At 42.9% G+C, this 16,195-nt stretch overlaps 1 protein-coding gene across 1 annotated transcript in view; it reads left to right on the forward strand.

The window, feature by feature from the left end:
- NMD3 (NMD3 ribosome export adaptor) overlaps window positions 1–16,195 on the forward strand; it is a 761,058-nt gene that overhangs the window by 320,190 nt on the left and 424,673 nt on the right. The window contains exon 7 of the mRNA XM_044069978.1: window positions 3,034–3,124. Within this exon, the coding sequence (XP_043925913.1) occupies window positions 3,034–3,124 (91 nt within the window). The remainder of the gene's footprint in view (window positions 1–3,033; window positions 3,125–16,195) is intronic.

The raw sequence follows: 16,195 nt of genomic DNA on the forward strand, positions 1-16,195 counted from the left end.
AATTGTGTACACTTACCATAAATGTAGATGTCTGAGTGTATTCACTGTTGCAGTCCAGGTTACCCACCCGCCACCCCCCTTATTTTTGCTGGAACTTATCTTTACTTCTCTAATCTATACGACCTAGGTGGTGTATTTGCTTATAGATGAAGGTAAAGCTTATTTCTGGTGCATGTATGTTTTATTTACATAAATTTAGCCTACCCTTTTGGGGGCACCTGACATCTGGGGCATGAAAAACTGAATAAAATGGCGTTGGCTTCATCTTTTATATCCCTGACGACCTGACGTCAGAGAAGAGGCGACAGCAACCGACACAGGACCCAAGACTTTGGAATTCAGGCCTACTGAGGTCAACCTGCCAGCAGGATAACCCAAATGTAATGACTGCAACAGTGAATACACTCTAACATCTACATTTATGGTAAGTGTACACAACTGTACTTTTCACTTCCTCAACGCAAGAGTAATTTCATTGCAGGATACAGTCAGCCATTTGTTGCATTAACCTGTGTACCACCTTTATTTCTGGCTTTCAAGATCATGGGCCTCATGACAGCAATGATTCATCAATGATTCATCATATTCCTTTAGCAAGTATTACATGCGAGTACTGCAGTGGATTTCATGTTTCTTGGGTCCTTACAGCTGAGACCACTGATCACACTATTCCATTGTCCATGACTTGCCATGCACGTGTACTGTGGTAGGAAGAAATTTTCTGGTCTGATCAGAGGATGCCTCTTTGCTCCTCCACTACCTAGGTTTACCATGGTTGCTTCTACCCTGGAATTTTTTTTGGGCGGGGCATCATTTAAGGCATATGGTACAAAGGATGTCGACTCTATCGAAAGCCAGTTTGCACATCAGTGTACTGATGATGAGTTGTTCTCCTAGAATAGCAGGCCTTTCAAGAGTGTGTTAGCTGTGTGTACCAGCAGTGTCAGTAGTGTGGTATATCAGCAAACTGGGAGAGGAACAAGGTCCTATCCACTCTGTTGGGAATGCTTGAGCATTGGGGAATAGACAGTGTTTTTATAATCCTTTCTCAGAGAAATGCATGTCAGTGGTCAAACCAGGTACCTAATAGACAGTCCCAGTAGATGCATTCTGATGCTTTGTAAGTGGTACTTCAAACCTCTTGTAGTATCCCTTTAGTGGAGTAAGCTTTGCTTTTTCCTGTGTATCCACCATCCAACACCAAGTGCAGCAGCAATTTTTTCCTCAGTCTTCTACAGATGAAGATTCCCTGGGACAATGTACTGTATCAATGGCCTGCAGGGCCTCTCTTAATGAAATTTCCACAGAAAACCAAGCTGTAGAAAGAGTAATCCTCATAGCTCCCCTTTGATTTCTACAAATATGGTTCCCCCTTACTCTGGCCCTATTTCAGGAGGCTGCTGCTGCTTCTAGATCGCTTCCAAATTTTTGTTTTCTGCATCTGGCAAGCCTCACTCTGACATTCAACCCATCAAATTAGCCATGTGCTTTCTTCAATTCCTGTGATGACCAGGGACCCATTATATACTTCAAGGATTGTCAAGATTTTTACAAGTCATTTACCCAGAAAATTATAGTAAATGGAAGAAGTTTTCAGCTTGGACCACACAATCCCTTTACAACTTCTATTCCATCAGTTCTCTTGTTTGTCTTCCCCATTTGATGCAAGTTCCAGTTTTTTCAGTTGAGTTCATCTGGGATTCATATCCAGCTTTCATTAGGGACTCCACTCCATCTTGCTTGTTGCTCAGAATAAGATTTCACTCCCCATGGAATTTCAACATTGTCCTGGAGAAACTTGCATATACTGCCTTTGAACCTCCTTTTCTGATGAACTAGAGTATTTTTAATGGGAAACCTTCTTTCTGGTGGGTATGAATAAGGGGAATCTGGGAACTGCATTTTTTTTTGTCTAGATCTCTCTCTGTTTATTTAATGTATTTTCTTTTCATAGTGATAGATTTTCCCTCCAAACTAATCCAGCCTTCATGCCCAAGGTAACATTAGTGTAAGTTTGCCAGTATTTTTCCATAAGAATCAAATTAGAGAAGAGTACTCGCTTTGCATGGGTTTTCACAGGCAACTGAGTTTCTACCCACAAAGAACCAATGACTGTAGAAAACTTCTCCAGTTATTTGTTTCATTTGCCCCTAGCAAGTAGCCAGAAAGTGCCAAAAACTGCACTGTCTCAGTGGCTGGCAGACTGCATCACATTCTCCATCACCTCTGAACAGAATCCCTCCAAGCAAGCGTAAAAGACTTTCACTATGTTTATGGCCACTTTTGCCTCTGTTAAGAATTCTTCACTGGATACGTCTTCTGCTGTGACATGAACTTCCGAACAGACTTTTGCGAGACACTATAAGCTGGATGGGATCTTTAGAGCCAGCTCTTCATTTGGAGCCACCATACTCTAAAGTATTTTGTTTTGGTGTCACCTAAGATGTCCTTCAGTATTGAAGTGGATGGACTAGATAACTATATGTCTTACATTAACATAACAGTAGATTAGTGTCTCTTCACTTCAACACCATGACCTTCCTTTTCTCGTCCAGATTGTCACACTATGATATTTCAGATGTGCCTTGTTGACCCTTCAGCCTTTCTAGGGTTAGGGTAATCGAACCTTTGCTATTATTGAGGATCTTCTATAGTTAGTTAAGATGACAAGCTCATTCTGGACTAGAGATAGAAACAAGGGACATTTTGGGAGCTAGGGGAGAACCTTTTAGCTTTGGGAGATGTGCAGATGCAAAGAGGGAAACACCTGTGGCAACCGATCCTTTATTGAAGTAGATGAGCTTATATAATGAAGGTTTATCACTCCTGTTAGTGCATATTTTTTATTTGTCTGTGTCTGCAAATTTTCACTTTTATATTTTTGTAGTGAGTGACCTGTTTTAATTTGTTCAAATGAAACTAGGAATTTTCAGCTGACAAACCCAGTAGACCATTTAGTTTTATTTATTTGAAAATATGAATCCCCAGTTTCATTTGAAACTTAGTCATATATTTTTGTTTTCCTTTTCATAGACTTTGCACAAAAAAACTTTCTTTTACTTGGAACAGCTGATTTTGAAGCATGGGTTGCATAACAACACACTCCGCGTCAAGGAGATCCATGGTATAGTATGTTGTATGCTTTAATTATTAGAATGACTTGACATAATAAATAGACACAGTGCATAAAAATATCACAGATACACCTAGTCTGTCATGGATTCCCTTGTTTCCTGGATCATGTTGTTTGTGTAAAATCTGTCTCTATCCCTCCTTGGTTAATTTGGTTTGTTCATTACTGTTATCAAGGGAAGTGTGCTAATCACAAGTGACTGCATTTTGACATGATTCAGGCTGAGAAATAAGTACAAAATGCATTTAACATAAGGAAGATGATGATGCCCAGATATGACTTCTTGGTGATGCCTTTCATTTGACAGAGGTTGTGTGCAACATGTCATGTGATGGACAGGCATCCAATCCAAGACATGGTTTTACTTTGTTCCTATTTCTTGCTGGGATTTAGCTTTAATTCTTTCATGATTCTGAAAAGGATATTGGAAACAAATGAAGAGTTGGTTTACTTTCACTATGCTTTTTTCTTTTTCTTTTTTTTTTGACCGTTTCTGTTAGGTGTACTTCAATTTTTGCATCTTCTCTGTTCAGAATACTGTTACATTTTTCCTTATGTCAAAGCATATACATTTGTTGTAGGACAAGGATCCATTAATATTCACCACTGCTCACTTAGAGGCCTACCAAGGTTTTAAGTATACCACTTGGGTTAGTTCTGCCCCCCCCCACCACTTGGTTGTATGTTTGTTGTTTTAATAAACTGTTTTCTATCAGCCTGGTGATGTTCTTTGTGTTTCACTGTTGCAGTTATTAAATTTGGATAATCTGCTGGCAGGTTGCCCTCAGTCGGCCTGAATATCAAAGTCTTGGGTCCTGCATTGGTTGTGGTCTCCTCTTCCATGACGTCAGGTCATCAGAGGTATAAAACATGCAGTCAATGCCATTTTCTTCAGTCTTTCTTGCCGCGCAGTGTGCAAAGCTGAAGCAGTTCGCAAGTGCCGGTCGGCCGACTCCTGAAATTTTCGCATTCGCGTTTTAGAACCGAAGTCTTCAATTAAAGCTAAGTACCCCATTGGGGAAACTTTTTCTTGCTCCTTACCGATGTCCATAAAAGTTAATAATTGCATTACTTGTGGGAAGCAAATACCTCATAAGGATTTTCACTTGTACTGTATTCCTTGCCTAGGCCCAGATCATAATGTGCCTTGCTGTCGGTTTTGTGCTAGATTTATCCAATGCACTATTAAGCGTCGGTATATCTTTGCTTCAGAATATTTTGGAAATAAATTGTGTCCTGTGTCCGACAGAGCCTCACGGGGCAAATCCAGGCGCTCAAAAGGCTGTAGATACCAATCTCAGGGTTCTTACAGGTCAAAGCAATGGGGTGCCTCTTCCTCCAAATCTGGAGGAAACAAAGCACAACCCTACAGTAAACAGTCTCCATGACTTCCCTCTGCCATCACCAAGCACTTATCTTTTGGCAGCCTCCTTAGGGGGAAAATTAGCACTTCATGCTCAAAATTGGCAGTTAATAACCCAGAACAAGTGGGTATTAAACATAGTATCCCAGGGATACAGATTTCATTTACATACTTTGCCAATTCGAAACGGTTGGCCAGATCTGCTACAAAATCAATGGGCAGAGGCACAGAAACAAGTTACGTCCCTCATGGATATCGGGGCTATTCAACCAGTACCAGAACAGGAAAAAGGGCAAGGGTTTTATTCAAGACTGTTCCTGGTACCCAGAAAAGATGATGCCTGGCACCCAAATACTGGATTTATCGATTTTGAACACATTCTTGGACATCCCAAAATTCAAAATGTTGACTTTGCAACAGCTTCTGCCCATGCTGGGCAAGAACGCTTTGTTAGTGACTCTAGACTTGAGGCATACCTGCATATCCCAATAAGGGAATCGTGCAGAAGATACCTCCACTTCAAGGCTGGTTTTATGCATTACCAATTCTCTGCACTGCCCTTTGGCTTATCTACTGCGCCCAGGGTCTTTACAAAGTGCCTGGCACCAGTAATTGCATTTTGCAGACAAAGAAGCATACAAATCTATCCTTACTTGGACTGTCTCATTCAAGCAGAAAACAAGGACCTTCTTCTTCAGCATCTGGCGTTTGTAAAAAGGCTTCTAACATGCCCTAGGGTACACAGTAAATGAAAAGAAATCACAACTGGTGCCCTCTCAAAAGATTACATTCCTGGGTGCAAGCTTGAATACAACTGCCCAGATGGCTTAACTTACGCCAGACAAGCAAAGGCAACTGACTATTTACTTCAAACAGATGGCAACAAAAAACAGTTATCTGCAAGACAAATTCTGCAGGCTTTGGGCTTTATGGCATCCTGCATTCTATTAATTCCATATGCAAGACTGCATATGAGGAAACTACAGTGGTATCTAAAAAGTTTATGGAGTCAGCATTGTCACAGTCTGGAAACAATGATTCCTCTCATTCCCTGCCTACAACAGGAGTTTCTTTGGTGGGCAGAGACATGTCAGCAGAACATGGGACGGTCTTTCACTCTACCCCCTGCCACCCAAACCCTAACCACAGACGCATCAGACTATGCTTGGGGGCCCCACCTGGCGAGGAGATGCATTCAGGGCATATGGAGCCCAAAACAAATGCATCTGCATATCAACCAGAAAGAGATGTTAGCTGTTCAGAATTCCCTGACAGCCTTCAAGGACTTACTTCATCCAGGGCAACTACTGATAAAGACAGACACCACAGTTATGTAGTACGTAAACAAACAGGGGGGTACACATTCCTACCCCCCTTGCAGACTGGCCATAGCATTGTGGGACACAGCCTTGACTTGCCAAGTACATTCTCAAGCTTAATTCCTGCCAGGAAAACAAAATACTTTGGCAGACGACCTAAGCAGAAATCTTATGGACCCTCATGAGTGGAAACTGGATCCACAAGTCTTCAGCATGATAGCAGAGAAATGGGGGAGTCAGTACATAGATCTATTTGCCTCTCCCCAAAATTATCAACTGGACAAATTCTGCACAAGGACTTATCACAAACAAGCATGGAAAGTGGATGCTCTGTCCTTCAGTTGGAAAAACCTATCAGTCTATACCTATCAGTCTATGCCTTTCCTCCTCTGCCTCTTCTTCCCAAGGTCTTACTAAAGGTCAGACAGGAGAAAACAGAAATGATCCTAATTGCCCCGGACTGGCCTCGCCAGCACTGGTTCACAATTCTAAGGAATAGGTCTCAACTTCCTCCTTGGTACTTGCCTTAAATACCTCATCTACTGTCTCAGCAGAGCAATCAAATTCTGCACAATCAGCTCCAAACTCTAAACCTGGCAGCATTGCTGATCATGTAATTATTCAAACAACACGTTTCAGTAAATCTGTGATGGATGTCATTTTGGAAGCCAGAAGGCCTAGTACTAGAAAATCTTATGCTGATAAATGGAAGCAATTCTGTGCTTGGAACCAAACACAAGGGACGGACACAGCAAAGCCAAATATTCCTCAAATTTTACAATACTTGACTGAGATGCTTGACAAGGGCCTGTCTTTTTCATCAATAAAAATCCATGCCTCTGCCATCTCGGCTCATTACAACAGAGAGCCTCCCATCTTTTCTCATCCTCTGCTAAAACAGAATCTTAGAGGGGCCAAAAATTTAAGCCCTCCCAGAAGATCACCCTACTCCTGCATGTGACCTCAATTTTGTGTTGGAAAAGCTCACCCTGCCTCCATTTGAACCAGCAGCTACTGCGTATATAAAGTTTTTATCTTGGAAAATAGCTTTCCTTCTGGCAATCACTTCAGCAAGAAGGGTTTCAGAACTACAGGCCCTCATGGCTGTGGAGCGTTTTATTACATTTTACCTGGACAAGGTGTCCCTTAGGACCAATCCTTCCTTTAAGCCTAAGGTGGTATCCAGTGTGTCTTTTAACCAAACTATTCACCTGCAAACTTTTTACCCAAATCCACAGAATAAGGGGTAGTGGATTCTGCATTCCTTGGACGTACACAGACAACTAAGATTCTACTTAAACAGGGCCACATCTCTAAGAAAGTCTGAGCAGCTACTGGTGGCATTTGCTGCAGGATCAGAGGGGAAAGCTATTTCAAAGCAGACTATTTCAAAGTGGATAAGCCACTGCATTCGTTTCTGCTATTTGCATCATGGTAAACCGGTGACCAAGGGAATCTGGTCACATTCCACCAGGGCTGCATCTACCTCAGCAGCTTTTCTTAGAGGGGTGCCAACCAAAGGCATTTTAGAAGCTGCTACTTGGAGCTCTGTTCATACTTTTACAAAGCATTATCGTTTTCCTCTCTTCTCTAAGTCCAGGGCAGGCTTTGCCACTGCAGTTCTGCAGGGCCATATAGCTGTTCCTAATGCTATTTAGTTCCAGCCTCCCATCCATAGCTTTGGGATTCTATCCAAATGTAATGACTGCAACAGTGAAACACAAAGAACATAGTGCAGTTGTGTACACTTACAATAAATGTAGATGTTCGAGTGTAGTCACTGTTGTAGTCCGCCACCCCCCTTTTTTCTTGAACAACTTCTCTTTCCTTCACTATATTTTACAGCCTTTGTGGTGTATTTGCTTTTAGATGAAGGTAAAGTTTGTTGTTACAGTTTCTTATATATATATATATATATATATATATATATATATATATATATATATTTTTTTTTTTTTTTTTTTTTTGCTCCTCATTTGGGGGGCACCTGACATGGGCAAGAAAAACTGAAGAAAATGGCGTCTGCTGCATTTTTTATACCCCTGACAACCTGACGTCATGGAAGAGGAGACGGCAACTGATGCAGGACCCAAGACTTTGATATTCAGGCCGACTGAGGGTAACCTGCCAGCAGATTACCCAAATGTAATGACTGCAACAGTGAATACACTCTAACATCTACATTTATGGTAAGTGTACACAACTGTACTTTCCAGTAATATTGTGTTTCTGCAACTGTTTTGTGAGGTGCAGTCAAAATACAGCCATTTCAAAAAGTTTCTTGTGCTGGGTGTGTCTGTTCGCAAAGGGCTGCCATTCCAGAGTGGTTCTTGCACTGTAAAGAGTTATAGTTTCAGTGTCTTGTGTACTGTTTATTCGCAAAGTTACTTTGAAATGTTTCTTACTTTGAGCTTCTGCCCAGTTTATTTGCACAGTGGAGTTATTTTGAAATGTTTCTTATACTAAGAGGTGATTTTGCAAAGTGCAGTGATTTATTCAGAGGCTTATTGTGCTGTTAGGCATAGCAACAAGTACTGGCATAAATTTCTGGCATATGTATGTGTGTGTGTATATATATATATATATATATATATGTGTGTGTGTGTGTGTGTGTTCGTGCATACTTGCAAAGGCTTTCACTGATGTTAATATGGCAGATGCATTTCGCAGACCAAGTCCATTTGTATTTGATCAGAATATTGCAGAGAATTGGAGAGTATTTGAGCAAGAGTATGATATTTTTATGCAAGCATCTTATTCTGACAAAGATGCACACACCAGGGCATTCATTTTACTAAACCTAGCTGGGTCAGACACCATTGAGAGAGAGCATTTTTTGTGTATGCACCATCAGTATATGAATGAGAGGGAGGAAACGGTCATATTGTTGTACAGTCTGAATCAAGGGAGGACCCTGAGTGTTTGAAACACAAATTCAGAGAAATGTGCAACCCCCAGACAAATGTTACATTAGACAGGCATTTGTTTTACACAAGAGATCAAAAGCCAGGAGAAACATTTGCAGCTTATATGACTGATTTGAGAATCAAAGCTGAAATGTGCAGGTTTGGTGATTTAAAAGATGAGTTAATAAAGGACAGACTTGTGTGTAATATTAATAGTGCTGCTGTGAGAAAGATTTTGCTTTGTGACAGTGACTTAACACTGAGTAAAGCTGTTGATTTGGCAAATCCATGAAGTTACGGAGAGGCACACAAGTATGATTGCAAATGATAAGAGCGTGGTTTCAGCAGGCTCCAGAGCAAAGTTAGACAGCATGCAGCATGTGGCGAGCAGAAACGGTCATAAGTGCATGGCAGCTGCAGCCCCTGCTGCATTTCCTGTGAAAACCCAAAGTCTTCCAGCAAGTTCTAAGACTTGTTCAGTTAAAAGAACATGCTCAGTGCAGTACAAGGGTGTCAGCAATACCCAAGTCAAGTTTTATTGTTAACTGTCACAGTTGTGCCAACCATGAGTCTAAAAGAGAAAAGTGCTTTGCATTTCATCAGCAATGCCACAGGTGTTAAAAAAATGGAACCATTTTTAAAAGTTTTGCAAGTCAAGTAAACCTCACTCAGTTATAAAGAAAGGTCACTTAAAAAGCAAGTTGATAATGTAGAAAGCTGCAACCCTGTTTTCTATGTAGATGGTGTATCAGTAATTGAAGAGACTAACGCAGTAGATTTATTGGCAAGGAATGAAGTGATGTGAGGTTGTTCAATCTTGCCGTTCATTCTTTACTGATGGGTTCAGAGCCAATCCATCGGCTCCGATACGGCCATTTGCAATGCTCGAGGTTTACCAGTAGCTCGAGATCAAGTCCCTTATCCCATGATGCAGTGCTGGAATTACACCAGATCTAGTTTACCGCAGCACAAATCAGAAGTTCCAGTTTGCTTGAGCCATTTTTCAGTGTGTCTATTGTTTAGGTGTAGTACATTTGCAGGAGTCCTGCAGTGTTTGCCACTCCTTTTCCTTTAGGATCTTATTGGAGAGGAAATGGAAGCTTGTTGACAGAGGCTTGCTGAAAGCATCCTTTTTCCAAAGCATTGAGTGACCAGGATGGGGCCAGCAAGTCCTCTAAGTCTTCAGGGGATCTAAGGAATTGAAAGTATCAAAAAAGTCTAAAAAATGGAAGATTCAGGGACATCGGGTTCATAGACCTCAGAGCAGAGTGTCTCTTTGTTTCTGAGCTGGCTCACGGTTCTGGAGCCAGTGTGAGAGAGACCTGCATCTCCACTCCTTCAATCTGCACTGTTGGTGCACTCCTCCAGATCTTCTGTCAGCCTCTCGGATTTGGATATGGACTGATTGGTGCAGAAGCTCTTACGGGCACCAGGCCTTGCTAAATTGTTGGCTCCGACCCTAACGTCTGAACCGAAGACCGCTACCCTGGATTTGACTGCTCCTTCTCCTCCGAGCCGTTCTGGACCGTCTGAGCCAGAGGGGGCTGATCTGTTGATCGTAGAGCCTTCGGAACCGAGACCTGCTCCAGTATCCTCTGTTCCATCTATTCTGACATCCTTGGCGCCGACCGTGGACTCTAGGAGCTGACACTCTCCTGTCGGGTCCAGGGAGGATAGTTGCACTGACTTGTCAGTGCCGACTCTTCCTCTTGGGGCTTCGGCTCGGATGAGCTCGGCTCCTGCCTCCGGCTCTGAGCCCACAGCCTCTGTGTGGGAGGGGTTGGCTGGTCCTTCGGGCCTGTCCACCCCTTTTCATCGGAGCTGTGATGCCTTCAAAGCCATGATGAGAGCCTTGTCCCCAAAGATTTCCTCAACACCAGGTCTGGCTTCCTCTTTCCCCAAAGCGCCTTTGTCCGCTTCTGCTTCCATCGGCCAGACTAGGCGTAGAGACCCTGAGCCTCAGGTAGCCCCACAGGAAAACCCACCTAGCTCAAAGTAGACACTGGTTCAAAGTGTAATGTCATATCAGCAGAAATATTTGCTAAAGTGAGAGCTTGTGAGCAAATTAATGTGGCCAGTTCTGCAAAACTTGTTGCTTATGGAGGAGAAGAAATTCAAACCAAAGGCTCAGTAGTGCTTTCATGTTATTTGCTTGGTAACAGTTACAACTTACTATTCTATGTAGTCCGAAGACCTGTGCATCATTATTGGGTCTAAGAGACAATCTGAGAATGAATCTGCTTTCCTTTACCAAAGAAGTCCATCATATAAGCACGTCCCAGTTCCAGTTTCACTGAAGTTATTTTCTCAGAGTATGTTGATGTTTTCGATGACAGCTTTCAGCTTGCGATGGAGCACATTTTTTCAGGTTATCCATGTGCCATAATAGTAGATGATTTATTGGTCAGAGGCAATGTCAAAGTAGAGCATGACAGAAACCTCAGGGAAGTTCTAGACAGTGAAGTTAACTTGAAGCTCAGTCCTCTGAAGTGCAAATTCAGACTACCAGAAGATGTTCATCTTGTTTCACTGCTGTCAGGCGGTCCCGCAGTCGGCCAGAGTTCCAAAGTCTTGGTCCGGCGTCGGATGCTGTTGCTTCTTCCCTGACGTCAGTGTGCCAGGGGTATATAAGATGCAGCCGACGCCATTTTCTTCAGTCTTTCTTGCCGTGCGGTACCCGAAGCAAAAGCAGTTTGCAAGTGCCGGTCGGCCGACTCCTGAGATTTTCGAATTTCAGAACCGAAGTCTTCAATAAAGCTAAGTACCCCGTTGGGAAAACTTTTTCTTGCCTCGGATGAATGTCAGTAAAAGTTAATAATTGCATTTCTTGTGGGAAGCAAATACCTCATAAGGATTTTCATTCTTACTGTATTCCATGCTTGGCCCAGACCACAACGTCACTAGTTGTTGTTTTTGTGCTAGATTTAACAAGTGCACTATTAAACGTCGGTTTGATTTTGCTCGCCATTATTTTGGTCGAAGGTTCAATTATACCATGCCGTCGGAACAACCGGCGACCGGAATACACAAAAAAACCCAGACAAAGATAAGGACCAGCATCCGAGGTCCAAAACTGACAATGAAGCCTCTTCTAGGCCAGTCGCCGGTTCTCAGTGAGGTGCTTTCGCAGCCCCTGATGCCCACTGACCTCAGAGCCACAGGCCGCCTCAGACACCCATGTGGAAATTTCTAGGCCTCTGGAAACTCAAGGTATTGGGCCTACGGAAATTAACCCCTCTGATGGGTCCGGAGCCGCTGAGCAGGCATCAGCTTCAGAGGGTGTTTTCAGACCTTCACAGCTTACCATCAAAACAACAACCAAGTCTAAAACTCCATTAAAGAAACAAGTACAGCATTCACCTGGACAGGCCTCCATGCCTAAGAAGCAGATGCTCAAAATGGCTGAAGACCTAATTACTCTGATCAGGGGTTCCCATCCCCCTCCTGATAAAAGGCCTAGGCAGGATACAGACTGATTCCTCTGACCAGGTTTCCATTTCTTCGTATTCCTCTTCAGACCAGGGATACTCTTTACAACCCTATGAGAACTCTGATGCTGAAGAATCAATCCCTTCAGCCTCTTCTGAGGTTTACTCTTTTTGGGGAAACTTTACATACCATGAGGGAGCATTTCCATTGGGAGAGCCAGGATTATTCAGAATCCAAGAAAAGGCTCAGAGATTTTCTTTTATTGCCTCAGCACAGGCCCCTTGCCATTCCGCCTGTGTTAGATATTGTGGATGATGTGTTCTCTGAATGCAGTTTAACCCCTGATTCTTTGCCCCCAGCACCAGTCAAGCCAGATAGGTACTACAGAGTCCCTGACTCTCACAAATGTCTTTATAAAAACCCTGCTGCTGACCATGAAACTATTTCCCAGGGTCCCAAAGGGGTAAAGGCTTCCACTGCTAAAAATCCAGTTCCCTCTGACAGGGATTCTAGAGCATTACATAGATGGGGGAAGAAAGTTTACACTTTTGCAACTTTAGCAGTAAGGGCTTTAAATTGCCAGTTCCACATGCTTAAATACCAACAATATTTAATGTATCTGTTAAAACAGAAAATGCTTACAAGCTCAGAAGGTCCTGACTATAAGGAAATGCAGGAGTTATTGCATGCAGCTGAATAAGTGAGAAAACATACTCTGCAATGTGGTTTTGATTCATTAGAGGCTTCTTGTAGAGCCGCAGTTACAGGATCTGTGATTCGAAGACATGCTTGGTTAAAAGAACAAGGTTTACCTGATCATGTTAAGGCAAAATTACTGGATGCTCCTTTACAGCATGATATCTTGTTTGGTGTTTAGGCAGAAGAGGTATTAAAGAAAATGGAGGATAAGGCAAAATCTATGCAAACAGTGAAGGATTTCTTACAGGTACAGCCACCTCGATTTAGCAGAAATTGGCCTTTTAAAAATTGGTCCTTTCCAGTGTCAGACAGACCACAAAGAGGCAGATAGATGCCCAAGAAGCAGATCTCAGCCCCAAGGCCCTTACAGACCATGACAATGGGGTGCTTCAACCCCAAAAAGAGGAGAAGACAAGTCACAACCTTATAGGAAACAGTCGCAATGACTTCCCCTTTCAAATGCCAAGCACTTACCTTTTGGCAGCTCCCTTAGGGGGAAAACTAGCACTTTTTCCACAACATTGGCATATAATCACCCAAAACAAATGGGTTCTGACTATTGTGTCTCAAGGTTACAGGTTCCACTTTCACACTCTACCAAGGCTAAAAGGAATGCCAGACCTGCCACAAAATCAATGGGCAAAGGCACAAAAACAAATTATAGCCCTCATGGACATGAGAGCTATTCAAAAAGTGCCACAACAGGAACAAGGACAAGGATTTTACTCAAGACTTTTCTTGGTCCCCAGTAAGGACAAAGCCTGGAGACCCATACTGGACCTATCTACTCTAAATACTTACCTGGATGTTCCGAAATTCTAAATGTTGACACTACAGCAACTTCTTCCCATGCTGGGTAAGAAGGCTTGGCTTGTTACTTGACCTCAAAGTGGCATACCTGCATGTCCCAATCAGACAAAATTGCAGAAGATGCCACAGATTCATAGCTGGCACAATGCATTACCAATTCTCTGCACTGCGCTTTGGCTTATCTACTGCGCCCAGGGTCTTCACAAAATGCCTGGCACCAGTAATTGCATTTTGCAGACAAAAAGTAATTCAAATATATCCCTACTTGGACGACTGTCTTATTCAAGCAGAGAGCAAGGACATTCTTTTAAAGCATCTGGCATTTGTAAAAAGATTGCTAATTTGCCTAGGGTACACAGTAAACAAAAAGAAGTTAAAACTAGTCCCCTCACAAGAGATAATATTCCTGGGTGCCAGCTTAAATACAGCGGCCCAGATGGCGTATCTCACTCCAGACAAGCAAAGACAACTGACTCAGTACTTTCAATTAATAACAACAAAAACCCAACTCCCTGCAAGAAAAATTCTGCAAGCCTTGGGGTTCATGGCATCCTGCATACTACTAATACCATATGCCAGACTGCATATGAGGAAATTACAATGGTACCTAAAAAGTGTTTGGACTCAACACTGTCACAGTTTGGAAACAGTAATACCACTTATTCCCTGCCTACAACAGGAGTTTCGATGGTGGGCACAGGCATGTCACCACAGCAAGGGACAGCCTTTCACTTTAGCCACAGCCAGGCAGACACTAACAACAGATGCCTTGGATTACGCCTGGGGAGCACACATGGCAGGAAAATGTATTCAGGGCAAGTGGGCTGCATACCAAATGCATCTTCACATCAATCAAAAAGAGATGCTAGCTGTACAAAATGCCCTAACAGCTTTCAAGGACCTTCTGCATCCAGGACAGCTGTTACTACACCACAGTTATGTGGTACATAAACAAGCAAGGGGGCACTCATTCCTATCCCCTCTGCAGACAAGCCATGACTTTGTGGAACACAGCACTGACCTATCAAGTTCATCTGCAAGCACAATTCCTGCCAGGAAAGAAAAATACTCTGGCAGACGACTTAAGCAGAAACATCATGGACCCTCATGAGTGGAAATTAAATCCACAAGTATTCAGCATGATAACACAAAAATTGGGGTGCCCAGACATAGATCTTTTTGCCTCCCCTCTGAACTGCCGACTACAGAAATTCTGCACAAGGACTTGCCACACACAAGCATGGAAAGTGGATGCCCTTTCGTTCGGCTGGAAAACTCTAAAAGTTTATGCCTTCCCACCACTGCCTCTCCTTTCAAAGGTACTCCTAAAAACCCGATAAAGGCCAAAAATGATCCTGATTGCCCCAGACTGGCCACGCCAGCACTGGCACCCAATCTTAAAGAACTTGGCTCAAGGCCCAGCATGGATTTTACCTCAAATTCCTCATCTTCTGACTCAACAAAACAATCAGATCCTGCACAGCCAGCTCAAAACCTTAAACCTGGCTGCATGGCAGATTACTTAGCCAAGCAGCCAACACCTCTCTCTAAAGCTGTTATGGATGTCATTTTGGAGGCCAGGAGGCCCAGCACCATGAAATCCTACTCAGAAAAGTGGAAGAGATTCTGCGCCTGGAACCAGGCTCAAAGCTTTGACCCTCTTGTTCCAAACATTCCTCAGATACTACAATACTTAACTGAGATGCTGGACAAAGGCCTATTGTTTTCATCCATTAAGATCCACGCCTCTGCCATCTCAGCTCATTACAACACGGATCCTCCTATTTTCTCATCCATTATTAAAACAGTACCTCAGAGGGGCTAAAAACATAAGACTGCCCCGGAAAGCACCAACTCCAACTTGAGACCTCAACTTTGTCTTGGAAAAACTAACTTTACCTCCTTTTGAGCCAGCCAATTCAGCAGAATTAAAATGAGTCTTGGAAAACTGCTCTGCTTCTGGCAATAACCTCAGCACGAAGAGTCTCAGAGTTACAGGCACTAATGGCAGTGGAACCTTTCATCATTTTTCATCAGGACAGGGTTTCTTTAAGAACAAACACTACATTTATGCCAAAGGTGGTATCCATTGTGGCTCTTAACCAAACTATTCACTTGCCAACATTTTATCCAAATCCCCAGAATAAAGGGGAGAGACTTCTGCACTCATTGGACATACACAGGCAGTTACGCTTCTGCTTGGATAAAACAAAAGCCTTCAGGAAAACTGAGCAATTGTTTGTAGCATATGCTGCAGGATCACAGGGAAAGGCTATTTAAAAGCAGACAATTTCAAAGTGGATAGGACACTGTATCTGTTTCTGCTACACACAGCATGGAAAAACCGTACCTAGCAACATTAGGCCACATTCCACCAGGGCAACAGCCACTTCAACTGCCTACCTCAGAGGAGTACCTACCAAGGATATTTTGGAAGCTGCAACTTGGAGTTCAGTGCACACCTTTACCAAGCATTACCACTTGCCACTTTACTCTAAATCCAGAGCTGGCTTTGCCACTGCAGTGCTGCAGGGCC

The sequence above is a fragment of the Protopterus annectens genome, chromosome 4.part1 (assembly GCF_019279795.1).
Source record: "Protopterus annectens isolate FY-2018-M chromosome 4.part1, PAN1.0, whole genome shotgun sequence".
In the NCBI taxonomy this organism is placed as follows: domain Eukaryota; kingdom Metazoa; phylum Chordata; order Ceratodontiformes; family Protopteridae; genus Protopterus; species Protopterus annectens.